Below are 23,567 nucleotides of genomic sequence, written 5' to 3' on the forward strand. Positions count from 1 at the left end.
TATAACTAGGTAGCCTCGTACCCAGTTTACCCGTCGACCAGCAAATGTTTTGCAGCTTGGCCCAGCTGTTAACTTGAATTTCTTGCCTAGCTTCTAGACTCCGATATCCGAGCCAAGATTAGGCGTCACGAAGGACCTTTTGACCTCGAATACCAAAAACGACCAAAGGGATTTCCTTAATGTCAGGAGTTCTAGATTGCAAGCACGGAAACATGCGGAGGAGGGTGGGGTAAAACAACCAGTCCCCGAAAACATGGGGGTCAATACAACATCAACACATTTCCGTATGTTAAATTTTGAGAAGTCGGGCGCTTGGCGTCCAAAAGTGGTTAGCCTAGCACCAACAGCGTCTTTTGACTGGTCAGCTCGACTTATACGCCATCCTCAACATCAATGAGACCATCTACCCCAAACATATCAGATTAGTCGGAGATACTACAGAGACCCACTTTTTGAATCAGGAACGAGACTTCAAGTGTGCGATCTGCAAGGTTGAAGAACAAAATGGGATTTTCCTCACCGCAAATTGGCACGGTGGCCTGATATATCGCACCCGACCGGCCAAGTTAAGAAAAGCTTTGTGTGCCGCAGACGGCGGGCAAAGAGTGGAGTTCGAATCGCCCAAGTCTAGAGGCTAGAAGCTTGTTTTCACCTTGCAGGAACCAAGTCTGCCTAATATACCAGTATTATACTTGGAAATAGCTGTTTCTCAGCCAGTGGGCAAGTACCGAGAGTAGAGACCTTGGAACAAACGCGGAATATAGTAAGTCTTGTGTGTCATGACCTTGAATATGACCAAATTGGTGCAATTCTGTCCATAGACTTGCAATACGACAATTTATTTTGACAATCGCTTTTATAACCATAGCTTCCTAGGAATCTTCGGTTAACTTTAGGGTTAGCTGTCCATCTCGACGTTGCTCTATCACCCGATTGAGTCCGTGATGAAGATCCTACTCGCATTCGAGTTCGCTAGCTTTCACAGTGTCCTCATGACCGATGTGAAATGCAGTGCTACACCAGCCTCGCTAGAGCAGTACATGAATCTAGGACGCCGGGATATGTACAAGTTCCCCTTGCGCGGGAGACAGTTATTGCATACATACCGATATTAATTTTGCTTACCAACCTTTTCTCTCCCTTAGATCCCCATCATGTCGCCATATCACGTCTTTATTCGGCTTTCTGCATTTTCAAGCCCTGCCGCCCTGGCTTTGCAGATTCTCAATTGAAGTTAATGTCGATCATCAGAAGTCTTCTCCACTTTTGTCAAAGCTGCTGGTGAAAAGCGCAAGCTCTGTATTGTGTGCAGCTATCCAGTGTGACATTCCTCTGTATACTCGTAGTTCATATTTGGCGATCAAAACCGGGGAACATATAATGGCGGACATGGTACGTCTCATTCTTTTCTGCACGATATCATCGTTACCTCCTCCCCTCCTTCGGCGGTAACCCTCTCCCCTCTTTTGCTAAATTCAAATCTTCCACTGTTCCCCTACCATCATCTCCTCGCTGTCGATTGAGCAAGTATGAAGGCAGTCAATATCCTCTTCTATTTGTCTTTGGCGGTTCCATTCGCTTTTGGTACACCGATTGCCAATAGCAATGAGAAGAGAGTCGCAGAGCCAGTAGATGTTCTTGAGGGGATTGAATCTGAATTATATCCTCGAGAATATCTTGAAGAGGTTTTCAAGAAGCGAAATGCGGCGAAGCATCTTCGCTTGAAGCGATATGATGATGGTCCTGATGAGCAACCTATTCGTGGAGAATATGGAGCACCGATTCTAGGTACTATCGAAACTTGATCATGTTTGAAATTAAATCCTTAGACATTTGGCACATTTATTGCCATTTTGGTAAAACAAAACGGATATCTAACAAAGCTTTCTGCAATATAATATAGGTGGTACAAATCCCGGCCGTGATAATGAACAACCAAATAACATCCATCCACCAGCTACTGACAATGGTAACGTTCCAAATTTGAAATGGGCCTTCTCAGACTCAAAGACAAGACTGCTTAAGGGCGGTTGGGTTCGAGAGCAATTGGTTACAGATCTCCCACCTAGCAAGGATATTGCCGCTGCACAGCAACATCTTGTTAAAGGTGCTATTCGTGAGCTCCATTGGCATAAAGTCGCGGAATGGGGGATTGTTTTCAATGGATCCATTCTGGTGAGAATTTCAACTTAAGTTATCGGTTATTGGTCAATATGTATAAAATTACTAACAATCAAACCATGAAATTAGGTCTCCGCCGTCGACGAAAACGGCAAAAACACAGCCGAAGTCCTAAACCAATGGGACATCTGGTACTTCCCCAGGGGGGTCGGTCACACAGTCCAAGGTCTCGCCGACCAGAACGAATACCTCCTCGTCTTCGACGACGGAAACTTCGAAGCCGTCGGCACAACCTTCAACATTGTCGATTGGCTCCTTCACGCTCCCAAAGATGTAATTGGGAAAAACTTTGGCGTCAATGCAACTGAAGTCTTCAAGAACCTTCCTACTGCAAATCCTTATATCAAAGAAGCTAAAGTTAGCGGCAATCTTAAGGCACCAAAGTCTCCGGCTGGAGAGTTGAAGGGGAAGAGTAGTTATGTTTATAAACTTAGTGAGGTTGGGTTCAAGAAGGTACCTGGCGGGGCTGGTACGCTTAATATCATTGATTCTCGAAACTTCCCGGTTTCTACGACGATCGCGGCTACTGTTGTTAGAGTTGAGCCTAAGGGCCTCAGAGAGTTCCACTGGCATCCTAACGTAAGTCTTATCCTACCCCCTTAGCTAACGGAGAAGGAAATTGTTGATTTAACGCTTGAAATTTGTGTAGGCGGACGAGTGGCTCTATTTCCATTCTGGAAAGGCCCGTGCTACCGCATTCCAAGGAAGCGGCCTTGCCCGCACTTTCGACTTTAACCCTGGTGACACCGCTGTCTTCCCAGATAACACTGGTAAGATAATCGCTAACCCCCATAGCAACGTTCTTTACGAATTAATATACTAAACCACCAAATCACCAGGCCACTACATCGAAAACACATCAGAAACCGAAGACCTCGTCTGGGTCGAAATCTACAAGAGTGAACGTGTCGCCGACATCCCACTCTCCCAGTGGCTGGCTTTAACCCCACCAGATATTGTTGCCCAACTCCTCAATGTGACAACGGAGTTCGTTACTTCTCTTAGTAAGGAGAAGCAGGTCTTGGTGAACCAGAAGACCTTTGAGAAGAAGAATTAGTTTCGTTCTATAGAAGGAGATGCGGAATGATATTAGTTGCGACTTGCGCGCGGCTGTAATGTTAATATATACCTAATATACGCGAATATATAAACCTGCACTAAATTGTTCAATGTATCGCTGTTCAATAAGAATATGAGGGCGAATGAAGAATTTTAAGTCTTGATCTTTTAGAGACGTCGTCATACATGCGCATATGCGCTAGGTAAGAGGTAGCAAATCTTATGTCGGGCTTGAACATCGACCGGGGATGTAGACGTTATAAGGGTGCTATTATTCTACTTATGCGAAAAGGTATCTAGTTCTGAAGCAAAATTAAAAGGTTATAAAACACTTAAGTATGACTGTTGGAAATTCTTCGGGAGCAATCACCGTGTCGATTCCTACAGTTTGCCTTTTCAGCTTTTTTCATTTATGGAAGTCCCTAGTTTTTGGCCGCTATTCATCTCTAGACTAGAGGGCTTGATATTAGCGTGATGGTCTTCAAGTTAGATGGAGCAAGATGTATTTACTATATTTGCCAACTGTCCATTCCTAGCTATAACTAATCTTGATCAAACATCTAGAGCTATAGAGCTAGATATCTTTCGTGTGAGGAGAATGGGGTCACAGCTTACGCATTGACAAAGTCGGTCATCCATTGTAGCCGTCGAACGCGAGCGCCACGATTCATAACTACTACTCCAAGCTCGACCCATCTCTCAAAAAATAGCCAGGATCACCTAGCGCTACTCTAAAAGAAATCAGGTCTGAAAATCGAACCTATCACTAGGCTGGATATGGCCGGCCGCACCTCCTCGGCAGCTTAAACATGGCGACTATACAGTTGGGTGGATATGCGCTCTACCAAAGAGCGAATTAGTGGCTGCATGTGCCATGCTAGACGAAGAAGACCCAAAACTCCCAGCAGCCTCGCCGCAAGACAACAATTGCTATTTCTTTGACAGAATCTAATCACAATGTAATAATTACTTGCCTACCCGCAGAAACGATGGGGAAGGTATTCGCTGCGAATATTACAAAAGATATAATATACAGTTTTAAAACTATCAGATTCGGATTTATTGGCGGCAGGGCGTTATATTACGACGTCAGAAGAAATGATGATGTTAAGAAGAGGGAAACTGAGGATGAGAATTTAAAATAATTGATTTTAAAAGCATATAAAATATTAAACTTGACAACGTTGTGACTCGGATAAATCTATATTCAAAGTCCACAGAAGCTGTCGTGTAGTATTGTGAGGAAGCGAAAGTATAGGCTCTGGAGAAAGGATGTCTGGAATAGAACGTGTAGGCAGAGAAAGAGCTGAGAGACTGAGAAGAACGATAATATATATATATATATATAAATGACAAGACAACGATGCGATCTAGAATGGGTGTATAATTATGAACATAGGAAATTCGGTATGCTTCGGAAACTTCGTTTCTACATCTAATGGAATGTTGGTAGGAAAACAATTTATAGAAAACAAGAACGCCAAGATGTGTTGAAAACCAAAATGCAACAGAACACGTGAACACCCAAACTTCACCAAACCTTCCTTCTACTCTCGTACCACCTCTCTTACCACGTCTCTCCGCCACAGTATGATTTGGTAAATCAGTATTCATATATATTAATAAAGGGTTTAATAAACTATTGTAGATAATACTGAGCACAGTTTCTACGCTTTAAATTCAACATGAACAAAATGGCCACAGGATCTCCGAACTACTGTCGAAGGCCGTGTCAAAGAACCCGCGGGTACTAACAAAAAAATTCAAATATCCGGGTCCAGAAGAGGACCAACTTTTCAAGTCTAATATCATTCACATAGACGGGGAGAAGCCGTGTAAGCTTTGCGTTTGCCGTGGTTCCCTCGATGTTAACCTTGTCAAGAGGGAGACCGAGATGACAGTGCTCCCAAGATACATTATGGAACCATTGGATCAGCAGATCAAGTAATGAAGGACGCCACCCTGAGAGACAGGTGGTCACGAAAAGAGAAGATCATGTGCTTCGAAATGGAAGCTGCAGGTAAATCTGGTGGGGTTCTGTCTGACTTTACTCCTAGGGTTGATGGACTCGTTCCCTTGTATCGTAATTCGAGGTATCTGCGACTATGCTGATTCCCATAAGAACAAATGCTGGCAGGATTACGCTGTGGCGACGGCAGCAGCGTGTGCGAAGGAACTTCTGCTCAATATCCCTGGACAAGATATCTTGGCTCTGCATCCAATCGAGAAAAGTAAGTAGCCTCTGTGTATATGGTTTGAAGCATCTAGAGATAGATTTCATGTCCCATATGCATAACGAGATTGTGATCCTAATCGCTGCAAATATCTTCACACACTGGCAGATGCGCACCGATTTTATGAGCCTTGGGAAGATGAATTTGAAGAGGAAGGGGAGGAAGGGGAGGACGACGACGACAACGAAGGAGAAGAAGAAGGGAGTGAAGGCCCAAGCAGAAAGAAGAGGAGAATATATTTCAAAACTAAAGATGAGGATGAAGATGAAAGAGAAGGAGAAGAGGGTAAAGTTATAAAATATCAGAGTCTGAAGATTTTATCTCCCCTACTTCTAGTCGGCACCGGACCACTTCCAGTGCTCGTGCTGATTTTTTTTAATGCAGGTGACGAAGAGAGTACTTCGGAAGGCGAGAGTGATGATTGGTCCTAATGAAAATGGATTAAACGGGCGGATCATCGGATTCTTTTTATGTAGGTCGATAGTAGTCTCGTGCGGTCGATAGGTAAGCTTTAAATTTAAAGTCTTCATGTGCTCCTCATAACCTCTGCTGGTGAGGATTATTATAAACAATATTTAAAATATAACGCTGATGTATTCTTGGTATCTGGGAGCAAATGCGCATGATATCCAACACCGCTGTAGAGTTTAAGAGTCCGAAAATGAAGCGTGTAACTTCTATAAACAACCTCTCCCACCCCGGAATAAATGAGATACTAAGTACTTCAGTATGTGTGCAGGTCCGGGTCTGGTTCACGAGACAATGCTTAAGTGTATATGATTGGGGTCAGTTTAACCTCATCCCTGAATCCTTCCAATACTAATAGTTATTCCCGATTCTACGAAAGCGGATTAGTGAGCTAGGTTACACGCGTTTTGAAAGATTCGATTACCACCTCCCATAGTATGCGAATTCTAACTAGCGAACGGGCTGACTTAAGGTTAGAGCAATGGGACGATCCCGGGATCCTTGCATGTGCCCTCACTTCAAATGTCTATTTCGAAGAATGTGGAAGGTTCCTTCTGTTGCAGTTTGTGTGTTGTCGAGCCGAAGTTTCTCTTTGAACAAGCTCAACCGTGAGAGCTGCTTGCCAGAATGTCGACTTGAATTCGGTGGTGTATTTGAAGATCGAGATGCCCTTGTACCCTAGGGTGGTACTTGGTTATCTATGTAGAAGTGGTGGTGTTGTGAAGGGCGTTTGACGAATAGGAACTTCCTAGTTGGGACTTATGGGAGCCGCTTCAAACCAAACCTCGCGACCGAATGTCTTCTCAACCTCATCTTGCTATCACCATCAGAAACTTCACCCATTTCAATCCCTTCCAATCGCTCCTGAATCCATCGAACCACCTCCAACAGCTTTAACTATCACACCGTCGTGATCCGCCATATCACAGTCCCTCGATTGCAAAGACGTACACCTGTCAGAGCTTCCTCGAAATCGAACCACCCTCCTACCCCCAATCCTTGTCAAGAACGCGTCTACGGTATTTACCTAGCCATAAGATGGCCGGTCTGTAATAACCTCAAAGCGAATACGATCCTTACGTCTAAAGTCGAGGATCGAGCCTCCAATCGACACCATCCTTTCTTCCCAACGCGAAAGCGACTAAAGTCCACCACAATGAACGGGAACAGCACAGCCCCCCGCCAACGATATCCCAAGGTACCATCAAGGATCGAGGTACCGCTCACCGAGCAAGTGGGCGACGAAGGCACTGTCGAAATCGATCTTACAGATCTTCCCGATGATGTGGATGAGCTATCGAGTCTTCTGGAACAAGAGCAGGCATCACATCCATATTGGATCCTCTCTGCTTTAGCATATGCAAAACATCGGAAAGTCGACAATGCAATCGAGATCTTGAACTCTAGAGCGTTAAACTCCGAAAATATTAAACGGAATCAGAAGGAAATTCTGCCGATACAACTGTGCCTGTTATGGCTGTATCTACAGAAAACGAGGGAAGCTATGAAGGCTCCTTATAATCAGTCAGGTACCCACCCTTCCCGGTAGCCACATCTATAGCATCCAGTGCTAACAGTGTGTTCTAGAGGCGACTGAAAGTACGAAAGAACACTTCCTCCAACAGGCAACAACGCTCCTCAATAACATTGGACGATATGAGGCCGACCACCCAGCATACAATATTGCTCGGGCAGTTTACTCATCGCTTAAGGCAGCCACTACAAATGTGAAGGCCGAACGCGCAACCAATCTAGAGAATGCACACCGAATATACGACGAAGCTTTGAAACGGGCTAATGGATCGAATATGGTAGCACTGATGGGAAAGGCCAGGTGGTTATTTAGTAAAGCTAGATACGACAAGGCTTTGGAGTGCTACCAAGAGATTTTGAGGAAGAAGCCGGATATGGATCCCGATCCGAGAATTGGTATCGGTTTGTGCTTTTGGATGCTGAACTTCAAGGATGATGCGAAAATGGCGTGGGAAAGAGCTTTGGAGCTGGTAAGCCGGAAATGATATGAATACCCAGTACATAGCTGGAGACTGACCAAGTTGCCCCTAGGATCCGGACTCGAAAGTTGCGAACCTTCTCATGGGTATCTACTACCTAAATTTCGTATCGGGACTCCCTGAAACCGACCCAGAGTTCATCAAGCATTACAAGAAGGGAATGACGGAGTATATCGCCAAGGCCTATAAGCTCGACAAGAACATGGCGCTGGCGTGCACTCTGTTCGCCACCTATTTCTTCTCTGTCGGAAACCTTGCGACTGCCGAATCCTTGAGCAAGAAGGCTATCGAATTTACCGATGTCCCTCAAGTCGCTAGAGATGCACTTTATTTGCTCGGTCGGAAGCATCAAGAAGCCGGCGAATATACACTTTCCCGCCAGTCCTATGTTAGAAGTGAAAATGCAAAAGAAGATACATATTTACCCAGTAAACTAGGGACTGGTCAGCTGATGGTATTGCAGAAGGACTACACTGGGGCGAAACTAGCGTTTGAGGGCATCCTCAAGACATTTAACAAGTGTCTAGAGGCGATGATGGTGCTTGGGACGCTGTACGCCGAAGAAGTGTTCTTAGCTGAAAGTCAATCCGGCGTCAACAGAGACGAGAAGACTGAGGAACGCAAGAAGGCTATCAACTACCTGGAAGCCGTCCGCTCTTCCTGGAAAGACTCTAAGAAGAATATGAAACCAAGTGTTTCGGTATTACTTACACTCGCTCGTCTCTACGAGGTCGATTCCCAGGAAAAGTCACTGGCTTGCTTACAGCAAGTTGCTGACCTAGAACGGGCAGCATCTAAGGAGGAGGAACCCATGCTCGCCCCTCAACTTCTCAACAACATCGCAGTCTTTAATTACAACATGGGGAAATGGGACGAGGCACGCGAAAACTTCCAAACCGCACTTAGTAACTGCGTCGCAATGGGAGCCAAAGACGAAAGTTTGGATACAGACGCTTTGGTCACCACTCTCACCTACAACCTCGCCCGCCTAGAAGAAGCTGCCGGTAACACTGACGAAGCCGTCAAGTTGTATGAGGGCCTTTTAGCCCGCCACGCAGACTACACCGAGGCCGCCATGAGACTTGCCTACATCGCGCTCCGTAGGGGCGGCGAGGAAGGTCCGAAGAGACTCGAGGAACTCATGAAGTCAGAAGACCACAACCTCGAGGTCTGTGCGTTGTACGGGTACTATCTCTCCCGTAGGCCTAAGAAATCTCCTTTGAACATCGCAGAGGATAAAGAGCAGAGGCATTACAAGAGAACATTAACGACCCACGACAAGCACGACCGTTATTCTTTGACTGGAATGGGAAATCTCCATCTCATGACCGCGAGGGAGATGAGGAGGGATACTGATCAAGATAAAGAGAAGAAGAGGAAGATGTACGAGCGAGCTGTTGAGTTCTTTGATAAGGCACTTGTATTGGATCCGAAGAATGCCTATGCCGCTCAGGGTGTAGCTATCGCTATGATTGAGGACAAGAAGGACTACAGCACCGGCGTTGGCATATTCGAGAAGGTAAAGGGCACATTGAAGGAGGCTTCGGTGCATATCAATCTGGGCCATAGTTTCGTTGAAATCAAGCAATTCACACGAGCCATTGAAAATGTAAGGTGGACGTTCTCCCGAGAACTTCTTTAAGACTCGCTAACCCTTTTTTTAGTACGAAATCGCGATTAACCAGTACAGAGCTGACCGGGACCCATGGACAATAACATCGCTCGCAAGAGCATGGTATCTCAAGGGCAAAGCGGAGAAAAGCTTGCCCCAACTGAACACCGCGCTGGAGCATTCCAAGAAGGTACGTAGTCTTTAGTATCACAACTTGAGCAAAAGCTAACATTTTCATCTAGGCGTTGAGTCTATCACCTGATCATCCTATATTTATGTTCAATGTTGCATATCTTCAATCCCAGATCGGTCAGGTTGTGCACGAGCTACCCAAACATCAACGTACATCTGAAGAGATCAAGGCTTGTTTAGAGGGTGTTGAAGAGGCTATCAAGTGAGTACTAGAACTGAAAACTGCCGTAAGAGACTCTTATTAATACATTCTTTTCTCAATAGGACATTCTCCGCTGTCGCAAAATCCAAGAACCCACCCTACCCCGCCAGCGACATCGAAGTCCGTGTCACCATGAACAAAAACACCATCCGCCGTCAGCTAATAGCCGACCTCGAAGAGCAATCGAAATACGAGGAATTGCATGCTTCGAAGATTGCCGAAGCTAAACGGAAGCGCGAGGCGGAGATTGCCAAACGCGCCGAGGAGCATGCCAAGTTGGAGGCTGAAAAGGCAGAGAAACAAAAGAGACTTGCGGAGGAACGAAGACTTATGCAGGAGCAAGCTAGGGAGTGGCAGGAGAGGAGAGACGAAGAAGAAAGGGCTAGGATTGTTGCAGTTGATGATTATGACTCGGATGGTAATAAGAGAAAGAGGGCTAGGAGAGATCTGAAGGAGCCGAGGGAGCCTAGGCAGAAGAAGGAGAGGGGCGAGCGGAGGAAGAAGAAGAAGGATGACGACGAAGGGGGAGAAGCTGAAACTGGCAAAGCCACCAAAAAGCGAAGACTCACCAAAGGAGGCAAATCGGCGCTTTCTAAGGAAATCATTTCTGACAGTGACGAAGGACTCAGCGATCTTGAAGCAAATCTACGCCATAATTCTGAGTCTAGGAAAGGTAGCACCACCCCGCCGCCAAGCACGAAGAAAGGAAAGCTGGTGAAGAGCAAAGCTGTTATCAGTGATGATGACCTTTCGGATATTCCGGATGATGAAGATGATGCGCCAGCGGCCCCAAGACGCCGGGTTGTCGTTGATGATAGTGATGAAGATGAGGAGATGGCGGATGCTGGGGCTGCGAAGTCTAGGAAATCTGGTGTTGTGAGCGACGACGATGACGAATAGTTCTCTCGCAAGACAGCGGGGTTCTCTTGTAATACTAGTTTCCTTATATATATATATATATATATATCCGTTGGCAATACGTGAATCTGATTTAGATCTGTGGTGACACGAGTCGACGCTCGGCTTGAAAATCCCGATAAATCGTGTCAAGTTGGCGTAACGTAAAGACGCTGTCCATACAAAGCAATTCACTTGCAATATCAATTCCATCGAAGTCGGGTTGTGATACCAGATATCCCAGGAAAGGAATGAAGTTTACGACGGCGATTCTATCTTTTCTCGCATTCAGGTATTACACTGTTCCGACATATATGTTTCGAGGTAGTCCTACTAATCACCACCGAAGCCTGCATCTACTTGTCCACCATCATCTATTGTTACTGATGCCTTTCGCTCATGTATCCAAAAACCGCCATGTAGTAAATGTAGCAAAACTGTCACACTAACCCAGACTTTCGATCGCGATTGTATTGGCCAGAAGGGTGGGAGCACTGTTTGGGATTTCAAGACGAAGTGTCCTGTGGATTGTTCCTGCACTACTTTTACGAGGTATTCGCCGGCAGATGATTGTACTGCTACTTCAATCTTTATTACTGCGGTTGCCTAGAATATTGTACATATGTCAACATTACCGTGTATCAAGTAGGAGGAATTGGATTTAATGCTAAAATATGCATATACTTTGGCTTGTCTCTTATCCTCGAGACCCCAGACCTGGTCGATTTTGGCCAAATTGTTGCATTTTTGGCGTTGTCTCGAGCTCTTGATTCTGGTTGGCTAATGGCAAAAGTCGATTCGAAACCTCAAATACTCCCCGCCTGCGACCCAGAAAGACGAGAGGCACAATCTCTTGGGCGATTGATGTAGTTAAACTTATTCTACCTCGACCGAACAGGCCAATAGCTGGAGAGTACACCAAACTCTCCCCACATTGATACTACTACTCCTAAAATAAATTGATGGCACAGCTGTGACTGCTGTGGGAGCATCATGCATGATGTACATGTACATGTACATTCGATGCAAAGACGCACTATCCTGATCCCTTCCAATCGAATCGAGCTGAAGGTCTTCCCCACAGGCCCTGCGAGAAAAGAACCTGGACAAACATATATTACCTATGCTGCGCTCCTACACCTGCAGCTTCTTTAGCTCACTCGCAACATCTCCCTGAATTTGTTCACATCGTAGAATCCAGTCCAACTAGCCAGTCCTCTGAGCAGCTATGGCTATAGCTTAGAATCAAAGCTCAAAATGGACCGCCTCCTCCGCCGAAAACCCGTGAAACCCGCAAAACCCGATCAATACGTTCTTCGTGATCCAAGCTATTACCAACCCTCACAGCTCCAGTTCACAACTAGAACAGAAGAGCATTCTCCTCTTTGCCGGCCACCGCCCCGCTACGAAAATGTGGAAAAATCGACCGAAGCTGCCAGTCAAACCATAAAATCTCTTGAGGCGACATACAATCGACGTTCTAGCTCTCTGAGCTACCCGTCGCCGAAAACACAGAGTGGTGAATTTAAGAGTACCAGTACTTCGACGGAACAAAATCACCCGCAAGTGGAGAACGCACATTTGCGTCGGCGCTCAACCACAACCGGATCTAGGACTACAAGCTATGGAGCCGATAACGCCGCCTCAAACAACCACCGAAGTCCAGGAACCGTTTCGGAGTCAACAAGCCCTCACTCTAGAACGGCCAATGGCACCGAGGCCAGTGAGGCGACAAACGCGTACCCGAGTTACAATGATGCCCCCTCTTATCTGGTAAGCCAGGGGGTATCTGAAACCAGAAGCTTGAGGAGTACTCGCCACAGCCGACACTCCGGTCATGGCGACAGCAAGCAGCCACATGCGTGGACGAGGTTATCAGGGTTCAATGGGTTCGAAGAGTCGTCGCCCTCATCAAATCCATCCATCCGACCACCAAGTTTTGCCGACAATACCTCGAATCCGCCTATCAGGCCGCCAAGCTTCGCTGAGAACCCATCCATAAGACCACCAAGTTTTGCTGAGAACCCGTCAAATGTGCCCATAAGGCCACCAACCTTCGCCGAGAATACATCGAGTGCATTACAGGAGGAACCAAAGTTAGCAAAGCAATTGTTCAAAGAAAGACTTCAATGGTCCACTGAATCTCAAGTCTTCCCCTCAGAACCAACCTCGCCTGAACCCCTACCCGGTCACGAATCCGATATCCCACCCTGGGCACGAACTGGCACCACAAGTCCAATTTCAATCGATAAGGATGATGACGACCTCTCCTCGATCTGTTCGGAAGACTCATATGTCGAAAAAGAACGCACAAAATACTACGAATCAATGGTCACAGAAGCCGTTAACATCAGAGATTGGAAAGCCGCAAAAGGACATGCCGCAAAATTAAAAGAAATCCTCGGCCTACAAAAGGAGCAATCTAAACTCGACCCGCAAGCTGAATGCAATTACTTCCTTCTTTGCGCAACGATACATTACATGTTAGCAGAGCTTGATGATGCATTATTCTGGATTGGAAAGATCCCGCAGAAAAAATCCACCGATCCTACGACTCTTATGAATAGATTCAATATGGAAGCTGCTATAGCCATACGACAAGGGAACCTCAGTGAAGCTTTTGCGACGTCAAGGAAGTCTGGGAAATATGGGAGGAAATTCGGACTTGAGAAGGAAACAAATCATGCGCATTATCTTTCGCAGCTTATTTGCCTTAAGCGGGATGATACTAGTGAAGCGCAGTTCTATGGACAAATGATCACGGAAAAGGATTTCAAACTTCCCATATTCATTGAAACCATTGATACCCCACTTGAAGATGACTCGGGTGCGTCTATATCGTGCGAACACCCCAGCATCCGTCCTGTGTCTAGGCTAATCTGTATGATAATCTGGCAGCGAAACAAAAGCGTACCCCGGAAGAGGTATACCCGGAAGAGCCCCTAGCAGAAACACCCCACCTTCCACAGAAGGATCTCCGACGATCCCCAAATTTGGGAGAAGCTCTCTTCTCAAAAGCGGGCTTGACCCTTCGCGATCGACCTAAACCTACAGGGGCAAGGTTTACAGCCGAATACCAAGGTGGAACGGCGAATTGGACGACCGGCATCCGTCTAGCTATCGAAGCCGACGACGATTCTGAGTCTGCTTGCTATCTATATCGCAGTAAGTACACTGGTATCCCAATCGCAATTATATCCAACACTAACCCCCATCTAACAGCCGTCTACATCAACGAACTCATAACTCCCCCCGCCCTATCATCCGACGACACTCGCCTCTCAAAACCAACAACCCCCCTCGAATACGCAATCCTAACGCACAAAACCTACGCCGCGATGTCAATAATCAAACAAAAGAAAGCCAAACTCGAAGACGACATCTCCGAAGCCCAAATCCTCCAAGTCGTCATCGGACGATCCTGTCTCCCCATCCTAGTAGCTATCCTCCAGGCCGGAGTCGACCCGCATAAAGTCGGTACAGTCGATAAAGTCACCGCGCTTGAAAAGGCCGCGGCGTCGTCTTATTATGAGGGTTGTCAGTATTTATTGGCTTATGGCGCTGATCCACTGAAGATAGGCCCTACGCAAAGGAATGGGTTGAAGGCAGCACTGCAGGGAAATTTGACGCCAGCTCGGGAGAAGGTTATCAAGTTAATGCTTGGGAAGCTAAAGTCGCCGGAACAGTACAAAACAGTGGCTGAATACTTGAAGACGTTTAAGATCAAGCGGGATTTAGGATCGCCGGAGTCGGTACATCCAAAATCGTTTTTACAGCCAAACCCAACCTGGAACAGTCATATTGTCAGATTGCTGTCGGAGTATTTGGAGACGTTTAGTCATTTGAAGGAGGAATGATCGAGTCGAACAGGGCCCTTTTTATATATATATCCTGATGACCTTACGAACATGAATTATCCTTTTTGAATTGTTATAGACCTGAAATGTATATTTAGCGCTGGCCTCGAGATCATACTTAGCGTTCATATACGTAGTAAAATATAAATATAAAAAACCATAACCCCTTTTCCCACCATAAGATCATTGAAACAAGCTCATCTAACAGCTAGCTGAAAAAGGTATACACCAATCATAATCTAAAAGAAAACCAAAAAAAAAAATCATCAAAGAAAGCACATTACCAAAAAAAAGAACACCAGAGGGAGTAATTAACCCATCCCGATGATACCCTCCAAAACTCCCTGTACAACTTCCTTCTTTAAGCCCTCCCTAACACCTTTACCCGCGCCCTTCAACTCTTGCTTCAGCTTCTGCCCCATCTGCTCTACCCGCTGTATCTCTTGTTCTCCGAGTTTTGCACCACCTTTCATGGTCTCCACTACGTCTTCCCAGACCTCCATAATATCGAATTTTGGCAGGTTACCTCTGTACTCGAATACCAGCTGTAATCCCACAGCCAAGAGCGCAATGAATATAAGCGAGAATAGGAGGATTGGGAATGTATCCTTAAACACCGAAGGTCGTGATAGGAAATTATCGTCCGCCATTGTGAATTTATGGATTACAAGGGTATTCGACGCAGATACGGAGGCTAGCTGCACTTCTTTCTTCGTCTTATCCGAGGACAACGGTGAAAAGGCGACTTTTGTAGCAGGGAAGGAATGAGATGTTGCAAGTTGTTTGAAGTGTCGGAATTTGGCGTCTTGGACCTTTTTACCGCTTTCACCGGATGAGAGCCATGCTATGTCGAGGGTGGTAACGACTACTGAGAGGTCGGCGGAGGCGATGCCAAGGACTAGTTGCTGGGAGGTCGAGCTAGGTGATATTGACTTTTCGGGGAGGGTGAGGATATCTAATGATGTTGCTGCGGATACACCCGCCCGGAATGCGGATGCGGGGTGGTAGGTATGTGATTCTAGTACTGTAGCTTGTTGGCCTTCCGGTATGGAGAGTAGTTGGAGCTCAACGCCCGATCTGAATGGGAGATTAATGAGTAGTAGAAACACGGTTGGTGTTAATAGCTTGATACTCCGGATTTGAGGCTTTGTTCGTGTTGATGATCCGGCCTTCGGAGCTCCAGGTAATGTGTAGACCTGTCTTTCAAGTTCAAGTCCGCTTGGCGTGATTTTTCGGATATACACGCTCGATGGTGTAGAGTAGACCACATATTCAATATTTTTCTGTCTCTCATCGTCATCCGTGGCGGGTATTATGTCGACGTCGACTATTTCCGACTCATCCACTATCCTATCGATAAAAACCGCAAATCCCTTTTCATCAACAGACAAAACCACGATTTCTCCACCGTACACCCCTTCCCCACGGACTAATGGAACCGATGAGGCGATCGCAACATATTTGCCGGACACCGAGGATTTTGTAATACGTTGGTAGACATCATCCCAGGCTTTCGGTCTGAAATACTCGCGGGCGGAGGTTTCTTTAATCTCGGTTTTTTCGTCGGATAGCCAATAAGTACGTAAATGGGCGTTTGATCCGGCACTTAAGATAGATGCTGTCTGGTTTACACCAGCAAGAGCTGCAGCTTTGGAGGGGAGGATGGTAAGAGACATTACGGCGTCTTCGTTGCCGGGGAGGTTGAGGCTGGTCGTAAGCTTGGGAGTTTCGGAAGAGGTGTCCACGAGATGCTATATATGATATTAATATTTTGAACTTGCAGAAGGGAGAATTAGGGACTTACTATGCCGTTCCCGACACCGCTACGAGACTCCCCTCCCCCACCAGCGATGAGGAGGGTACTTTCATCGAGGTATTCGGCGCAGAAAAGAGGGTATTTTAGGGTGAGCTTTGAGGTTGTTAAAGCTGCCATTGTGGATTATGAGATGGCGCGAGGTTTGGACTTTGGTCGATGGTATTTGGGGGCGATACCATACGATGGTGGATGGGAATATGGTATGGAGTGCGAAGCGAAGGGTTTGTACGAGTCAGTTGGAGAGTTTCGGTGACGTCGGCGAAGATGAGGTTTTGTTGGGACGTGGCGGGGAAATACCACGAAAACAACACGTGTGAGGTTTGGCATGTGAATTTGGATGGTGGGCTTGCCTATAATATAACGTGGAAATGGTCATTTAGTAGAAAAAAAGGTTGAGGACTATGCATTAGTTTAATTGCAGATTAAAAACTACCGAGGGTAAGAAGGGATAGCCCTCCTATATACTAGACATGATATTATGAGAATTCCAATATATATATATCAAAACTGTTCTTCGTGACCTTTGACTCTTCCTGAAGCATTACATCCAATTCCATTGATCCTCCCCAAATATTCAATAACACCACCTTGAAATCCTTATTTAATGTTTATGCCCACCAACAAGATCAAACTTGCATGGGCCGATCCTCTTACCACCGCGACGATCAATGCGACCACGCTTCCAGACAGCATATGAAAATCACCATTATAAAAGCGAAGTCTATAATTGAACGAAACTTAATGCTGAATCCAACGCCCGTTCCAAGGCCTCGAGCATCAAGTTGATGACCACTATAATATTTTATTAGTAGTTACTCGGAATGCCCGTCAAGAGAAAACAATACATACGTCTCATGAAGCCAAACCGATTGGGTATTGCAGTTTCCTTGCATGACAATATCACCATCATCAGGGCCAGTAATAGCATAGGCACTACACTCTCTCTACGAACAGTGCTACGAAGGTGAACTGGCATGCGGCCGAAGAAATTGGTCATTTGGTAGATACTCAAGTCCGCATTCTCGCAGCGGCACATGATCCATGGGGTTGGACACTACAAAGCATATTAATATATAAACTATATCATGAAAATGCGAGGAATGACTACTCCAGTGGGCAGCAAAATAGACAAGAGAATGGCATACATCTGCATAGGTAACATTATAGACAAAGGCACGGCCGGATTGGCAGTTGTTCCATGCAAGTTCGTTGACGCAGGCCTGGGGAGCTTTGCCTGGTGCCCATTGAAGAATTGTGGCGGATGGCGCAACAGTACCAGCGAAAAAGCCTTCGTCGAAGACTGGGCTAAGACCGAGGGGATAGTTGACAAGAAGCCGTGGAAGCTGCGCATATACGCTACCTGCGGCGGCGAGGAGAGCAACGGGGGTATTTAGGAGGTTCAACATCTTGGAGTGATAGTTAGTTTTGAAAACAAGAAAAAGATGAGATTAAAATTAAGATATTACTGATAGATGAACGATCTTTCTAACTTGCTTGCTATTCAGGCTGTCTTGTTGATTGTTCTAGAGATATCCCATCCTGAAGGCAGAATAATAGCCTTTTATAGACACTCCTCTTCTATACTCGGGTGGTAGTCTGGCCCTCAAAGTTTTGCCTGACAGCATCCGCTCAATCATCCAGTCGCTCACTTCATGAGGCCGCTATTCATTCCGCAATCTATCCGTCATGAGTCCAAAGCCTGACGCCCATGATGCCGCTAGAGCCGTCGGCGAAGTACTATCGTGTATGTGCCTTCGGAAGCTGAAACCCCCACTTCGTAATTCCGTATCATGATATTGGGAGGAATTTCAACTAATGCGGGCTGCTGCACCAGCTTCTCGTACCTACAAGACTCGATAATATCTCTGCCATTTAACAATTTACGATTGTAGTGTGTAGGACGACTTAGATTCAGCTATCAGCCGATAGGTAACTAAGAGCCCGAGCTCGAGGGCCCCACCATTTCCGTCCGTGCAAATACAAAGAGAGAAACCCGGTTGGTTCATTGCCATTAAAATTGCTTTATTCTAATTAAGCTTCTGGAATATTATCTGGGTATACGAAGAATCCCTAGCCTAGTGACCCGACATCAAATATTCTCGGATCGGAGTTACAAGGCAAGGAAGCCCCCGGCCCTGGTGGCACCACGTGGGGTGGGGTCTATATTTTTCAAGGCTGGGAGAATTCAGGCGATGGGGATAGAGTTATGAACGTTATAATGTTCTCCGGGATTCTGGAGCTCGAGTTGTATATTTTACAATTTGGTTTTTCTTGATTACGGTGCTTCGCTGGAGGCCGGGACAGCGTGGTCGTCAGGCATGGAGGTAATTGTGGAAGAAGACTAAAGCCTGTTGTAATCCCACGGGTTGTATTAGTAACAAGTTTTCTTTATACTATCGATATGTCAGCGAGAAATTCCAACATGGTCGTTGAAGAAGACCAAAACTATGGGAAAGAGGTGAGGCATTCCATTCGAAGCTTCGAAAACCGATATATCCGCCACTTTCATAGATTTTCGGGGTGTTATAGTAATATGTAATCAATATTTTCAACCGCGCTTGATACAAATGCAACCTGCAGCAGTCCGTCCGCGAGCCGAATCCCATGCGAGATATTTCATTGGTTTGAATGTTGGCAGTATCGATAGTGTGTTGATATCGATTCTTGGAAAATCAATATAATGAGATTTCTTAATTCCATTGCATCTACAGCCAATTGGCTAAGACAATAAATCCATGAAGTTTTTAATTTTAGTCGCGCGAATCAGAGCCCAAATTTCAGCCAGCTGCGTCATCTTAAAACATCGTCTTGACAGCTACGGCCGCCCACGAGGGGCTCTTTTTTCTCGTTTTGGCGAACAACGGAGCTTTTCTGTTGTTTGAGGAACTCACATCGGGAAAGTTTAGTCGAAGCGATCCAGCCTAGCTCGCGAACTCACTGCAAGGGCGAAACGTTCCAGCACAGCGCCACAAAGCCAAAGATTCTATGGGGGGCAAATTCCAAAATTTTTCTCTGTATTCCTTTTTTTTTTCTTCCTCATGAACCTGAATAGCTTTGCAAAATTCGTGAGCGCAGCGCCGCCACTTCATAATCGTGTGAAGCTTCGAAGCGAAGCTTTACCCCAAGATCGTATGATATCGCAGGCCGAAAAGCAGGTTGATGTTTTAGTGCTAAACCGCTAAGTAAAAATAACGACAGTCTGTTACAGGAACTCTACACGATCGCATAAAGGTCTTAGACATAAAGAATCCGTTAGAAGTATTAATTAGTTAGTATATAATAGTGAGCAATAATCTCGACTTGTCAAATATCTCAATATTGTGCAGGTCGCTTCACTACCATTCATTCGTTAGCAAACATTACCTCTCAGTCGCAGGACGATTGATTCCATTCACCTCGATAATACTTCCATTTTAATACCTTTTTTTTTTTTTTTTTTTTTCTCTCTTAATTCAACAAAATGAAGGTATTCGCTGGACTTTCCGTCGCCGCGCTCTTGGTCGCGAACTCACCCATGTCTCTTGCTGCACCGACTGGCATCAATGCGAGGGCCGAACTCAGCAATGGTAATTATCCCAGCGCTAGAATTATTTATTCCATTATCCACTTTTCTAACATCAAGCTTTATAGCCAATGGTCACACAGAACCAATCGGCCTCCAAGGCCCCACTCATCATCATCGTCGGGATTTACTTGGCGGCCTCCTTGGGGTTATTCCTGGTGCAAATTTACTAGGGAGCCTGCTTCCTGGAGGAGCGCCAGCCCAGCCAGCCCAACCGGCCACAGGAGCTACAACTCCAGAGACACCTGCTACGGGTGGTGATGGTTTATTAGGAGGCCTCTTCGGCTTGGTCACAAGCGGTCCCCTCGCGGGCATTACAGACTCATTGAAAAACACCCTCGTGGATACCTTTTTGTGATTTGGTCTTCATACTTAATTGTTCAAATCCGGCCAGAGCTATACGTGTTTGTTATTCCTATTATTAGTCTTAATACTTTGCTTTGTACGGAGCGCACCGAAGTCTTGTAACAAAGAAACAATAATAATTACAACAGGAATTAATTCTAGTGTCTAAAACTTCGATCGACATTTTGCTGCTGTGGATATGGATCAATTGGCGTAAGGAAATGTTTGCCGACTTAGTCCGTGCTATGCACGTTTGACGGTGGCGCAACGACGGGGAACTGGGGTACTCAATGTACACGTACCTCATACACTCGCGATATAATACACATGCATCGATATGTTAAGAATCAATATCGACCTTATGTAATTTCGTTACCGCCCTCTTGCATTCCTACTTTCCTATGGGACTATTTTACCTTGGCAACGGAACGGAAGACAATCCTTCGGCGAGACGCCTTCTTGCCGGCCTTGTTCCAAGGTCCAGACGAATCGGATTGCAGGGAGCAGGCATTGATTCATATTGATATGATCAGCACAGGGATTTAAAGCCTGGGCCCCTTTATAACACGGTGATTCAAAGACGGATCAAAAGACCAGGCCAGCATGCATACGAGGGATCAGAAATTTTAATTTTTGGCGATGGTACGAAGATAAGCTACCATATGGGGTTTGTTACGAACGGATACGGTGGAAGCTCCCCAGAATACCATCTATAGCTCAAATCTATAGGTAGTGTTGGATATACTCGTTCCTAAGGCCTTGTCTCGAGTTCGTATTAGCATCATCTTAGCTCTAATGTGTGATTCAACACATAGAAATACGACAGCAAAATGCTAAAACGTTAGATGGGCCTATCCCCTCAGAACGCGTCTCGCGACGGCTCGGTTGGAAGAAAGTTTTCCCTGAAATACTGATTGGGGGTAATCGTAGGTGTCGCCCCCCAATATCGATAGGGCATGTGCGAAGATGCAGCTCCATAGCTACACACCCGCATGCAGATGCATAGACGATCATATACTAGTAGAATTCCTATATTAGGCTAGTGTTTCGAATGGGTCTTGCGCAAAGAAATTTGTACCGAATTTATATCGCGATCTAGAAAAACAGCCAATGGAAGTTTCGTATCGACGAGAGAACAATGCACATTATCGTTTAACATAATGCATTGCTTCCCGAACTTTGCTGCATGTCGTTTACTTGCCGTTTCATTATCTCATCAGAAATTTCTTGTATCCTGATAGTAACGCACCGAAAACTTGCGAACTGCACATATACCCGTCCATTGATGAAACCTAAACTAGCGAGATACCCGATATCTCTGTGCCTTCCGCTAAAGTCACTAAATTCATGGAAATCTTACTATGAAGAAACCATAGACGAGTGATATGCGATAACTATCAAGGGAGAATGACACGGGGACCTCCGCCATCTTGGCCGCAGCCATAGCCGTACCGGATTAAATCTCCTAAGATAATTCGCCCCATATCCGAAATGTTGCCACCGCCACTCGTGAAAGCTCTGCTACGGTTTTATCTGCCTTGGAGCAAAGTTTTCCTAGCATCTACATACCTCCTAATAGGGGCCGATGTAGCGCACCAAAGTAGTATGTCGAGTATATTCAAACTATGTCTTGAGGGTATATTTGGAAGCCGAAACAAGATTTGTTTCTTTTTTCTCGTTCAAGGTAGGGCAGAGTGTGGGGTTTTCCAGGATGCCTTAGCTGCCAATATTAGCTACAGCAGCTTTATGACCAGATCGAGGATAACTACGGACGGAAGCGATGATATCGTAGTTATCTTTCTCTAATTATAGTTTTCTTCAAGCTATACCAAGGCATCTTTATCTTCCGTGTCTTACATATTCTGAGCGGTTTATTATAACTAAGCCTCTAAGGGGAAGCAGGTTACATAAGTTAAAACGCCGATGGGAGCAAAATCAGTTTCAAGGTAGCTATAAGACTTTAAAATGTGATCGACACGTGAAAGTTTTCCGCTTCACCCGGTGGAAGGTCGAAGAAATCAGATAAACAAAATCATAGCCCTAGTTGCGGAATCACCCTTCCGGATCTTTGTCTTCATCTAATCTGCATCCAGTTGATTTCGTGCAAGCAGTTGGGATTTGAGATCCCTCTTTTGCTCTGCATATCATGCATAGGTGCGTTGGTTCATTATCCAACATGACAGGGTTCGCTAAAGAATCAATTTGGAACTAGTTTCGGTACCCCGGTCACAACCAGCCAAGCAGAAGGCCTCGCCCGGTTTAAAATGGCTAGCGGGAACAAGGTTCCTTGCATTGATAGGCCGGGATAGCCTAATCTGGGCCAACGGGCTTCCACGGTTTTCGAACCGAACGGTAACTTTTCAACTTAGCTCCTATTTTTGATACATTACGAGCCGTGGGTTACTATGCCGATACCACTAAGTTTGGAGGAGGATTACGATAAGGCCCAGGGTCGGTTATCACTTTCTAGAACGCGATAGCTACGACAAGTTCAACCCTAGCCCCCTAGGAGACTTCAGGAAAACTTCCACATCCCGAAAAAGATCACTACAATCTATGACAAGATGGTCTAGCGGGGTGGCTCCGACGATCTATCGGCATCGACCTACATTGGCGATTCAAAATATGGCAAGTATGAAAGGTATACGGTCAATTCTGTCTATAAAAGCTCCCGTTTTACCTGCCCTTTCGACGATATTTTCTCTCATCCTCACAAGCATCTTCAGAATCTCATAGCCATTCGCTCACTTTTCTCTAAAACTCTATACTTATACCTACCTCGTTAAGAGTTTAATTCACTCAAAACCAAACCTTCAAAATGCAAATCACCGCCGTTCTCACCGCTGTCATCATGGCTGTCCCAGCCGTCATGGGTGCTGCTACCCCAAACCCACCAACCTACGGCAACCTACCCACTCGCCCACCGCCATTCGGACCTAGTATGTTTAATCTTCTAGAGTAATGGATATAGTCTCCTATACTAGACTCAACTAGCTAACAATTCCTTTTCCACACAGAGCGCGTCCTTCAGGAGTGGTTCGGAACCGCCCCCTCGTGCAACGGCAAGTGACCGGCCGGCTGGGACACCGTCTTGTACGCCGACCGTGCCAGAGTTTGCCAGTCCAGCACC

At 45.8% G+C, this 23,567-nt stretch overlaps 6 protein-coding genes across 6 annotated transcripts; 4 read left to right on the top strand and 2 right to left on the bottom strand.

Annotated features, from left to right (window-relative positions):
- Positions 1 to 1,529: 1,529 nt before the first annotated feature.
- On the top strand, positions 1,530 to 3,238 carry DFL_001381 (uncharacterized protein; the record flags this gene model as incomplete). The annotated part of the gene is made up of 5 exons (XM_067629994.1): positions 1,530 to 1,788; positions 1,904 to 2,175; positions 2,251 to 2,760; positions 2,831 to 2,951; positions 3,021 to 3,238. 5 exons carry the CDS (start codon positions 1,530 to 1,532, stop codon positions 3,236 to 3,238), a joined length of 1,380 nt encoding a protein of 459 aa, XP_067495960.1.
- A 3,860-nt stretch (positions 3,239 to 7,098) lies between these two features.
- On the top strand, positions 7,099 to 10,860 carry DFL_001382 (uncharacterized protein; the record flags this gene model as incomplete). Its single annotated transcript, XM_067629995.1, has 6 exons — positions 7,099 to 7,471; positions 7,530 to 7,945; positions 8,007 to 9,563; positions 9,619 to 9,756; positions 9,809 to 9,960; positions 10,023 to 10,860. The coding sequence occupies 6 exons, from the start codon at positions 7,099 to 7,101 to the stop codon at positions 10,858 to 10,860; spliced, it is 3,474 nt and encodes a 1,157-aa protein (XP_067495961.1).
- Positions 10,861 to 12,114: 1,254 nt separating this feature from the next.
- Positions 12,115 to 14,714, top strand: DFL_001383 (uncharacterized protein; the record flags this gene model as incomplete). The annotated part of the gene is made up of 3 exons (XM_067629996.1): positions 12,115 to 13,684; positions 13,756 to 14,022; positions 14,080 to 14,714. The coding sequence occupies 3 exons, from the start codon at positions 12,115 to 12,117 to the stop codon at positions 14,712 to 14,714; spliced, it is 2,472 nt and encodes an 823-aa protein (XP_067495962.1).
- Positions 14,715 to 15,025: 311 nt separating this feature from the next.
- On the bottom strand, positions 15,026 to 16,647 carry DFL_001384 (uncharacterized protein; the record flags this gene model as incomplete). Its single annotated transcript, XM_067629997.1, has 2 exons — positions 15,026 to 16,465; positions 16,519 to 16,647. The coding sequence occupies 2 exons, from the start codon at positions 16,645 to 16,647 to the stop codon at positions 15,026 to 15,028; spliced, it is 1,569 nt and encodes a 522-aa protein (XP_067495963.1).
- A 604-nt stretch (positions 16,648 to 17,251) lies between these two features.
- DFL_001385 (uncharacterized protein) lies at positions 17,252 to 17,936 on the bottom strand (the record flags this gene model as incomplete). Its single annotated transcript, XM_067629998.1, has 3 exons — positions 17,252 to 17,322; positions 17,380 to 17,584; positions 17,676 to 17,936. 3 exons carry the CDS (start codon positions 17,934 to 17,936, stop codon positions 17,252 to 17,254), a joined length of 537 nt encoding a protein of 178 aa, XP_067495964.1.
- A 2,054-nt stretch (positions 17,937 to 19,990) lies between these two features.
- Positions 19,991 to 20,450, top strand: DFL_001386 (uncharacterized protein; the record flags this gene model as incomplete). Its single annotated transcript, XM_067629999.1, has 2 exons — positions 19,991 to 20,096; positions 20,161 to 20,450. The coding sequence occupies 2 exons, from the start codon at positions 19,991 to 19,993 to the stop codon at positions 20,448 to 20,450; spliced, it is 396 nt and encodes a 131-aa protein (XP_067495965.1).
- Between the last annotated feature and the right edge of the window lie 3,117 nt (positions 20,451 to 23,567).

The sequence above is a fragment of the Arthrobotrys flagrans genome, assembly GCF_004000055.1.
Source record: "Arthrobotrys flagrans strain CBS H-5679 chromosome Unknown unitig_15, whole genome shotgun sequence".
Classification (NCBI taxonomy): Eukaryota; Fungi; Ascomycota; class Orbiliomycetes; order Orbiliales; family Orbiliaceae; genus Arthrobotrys; species Arthrobotrys flagrans.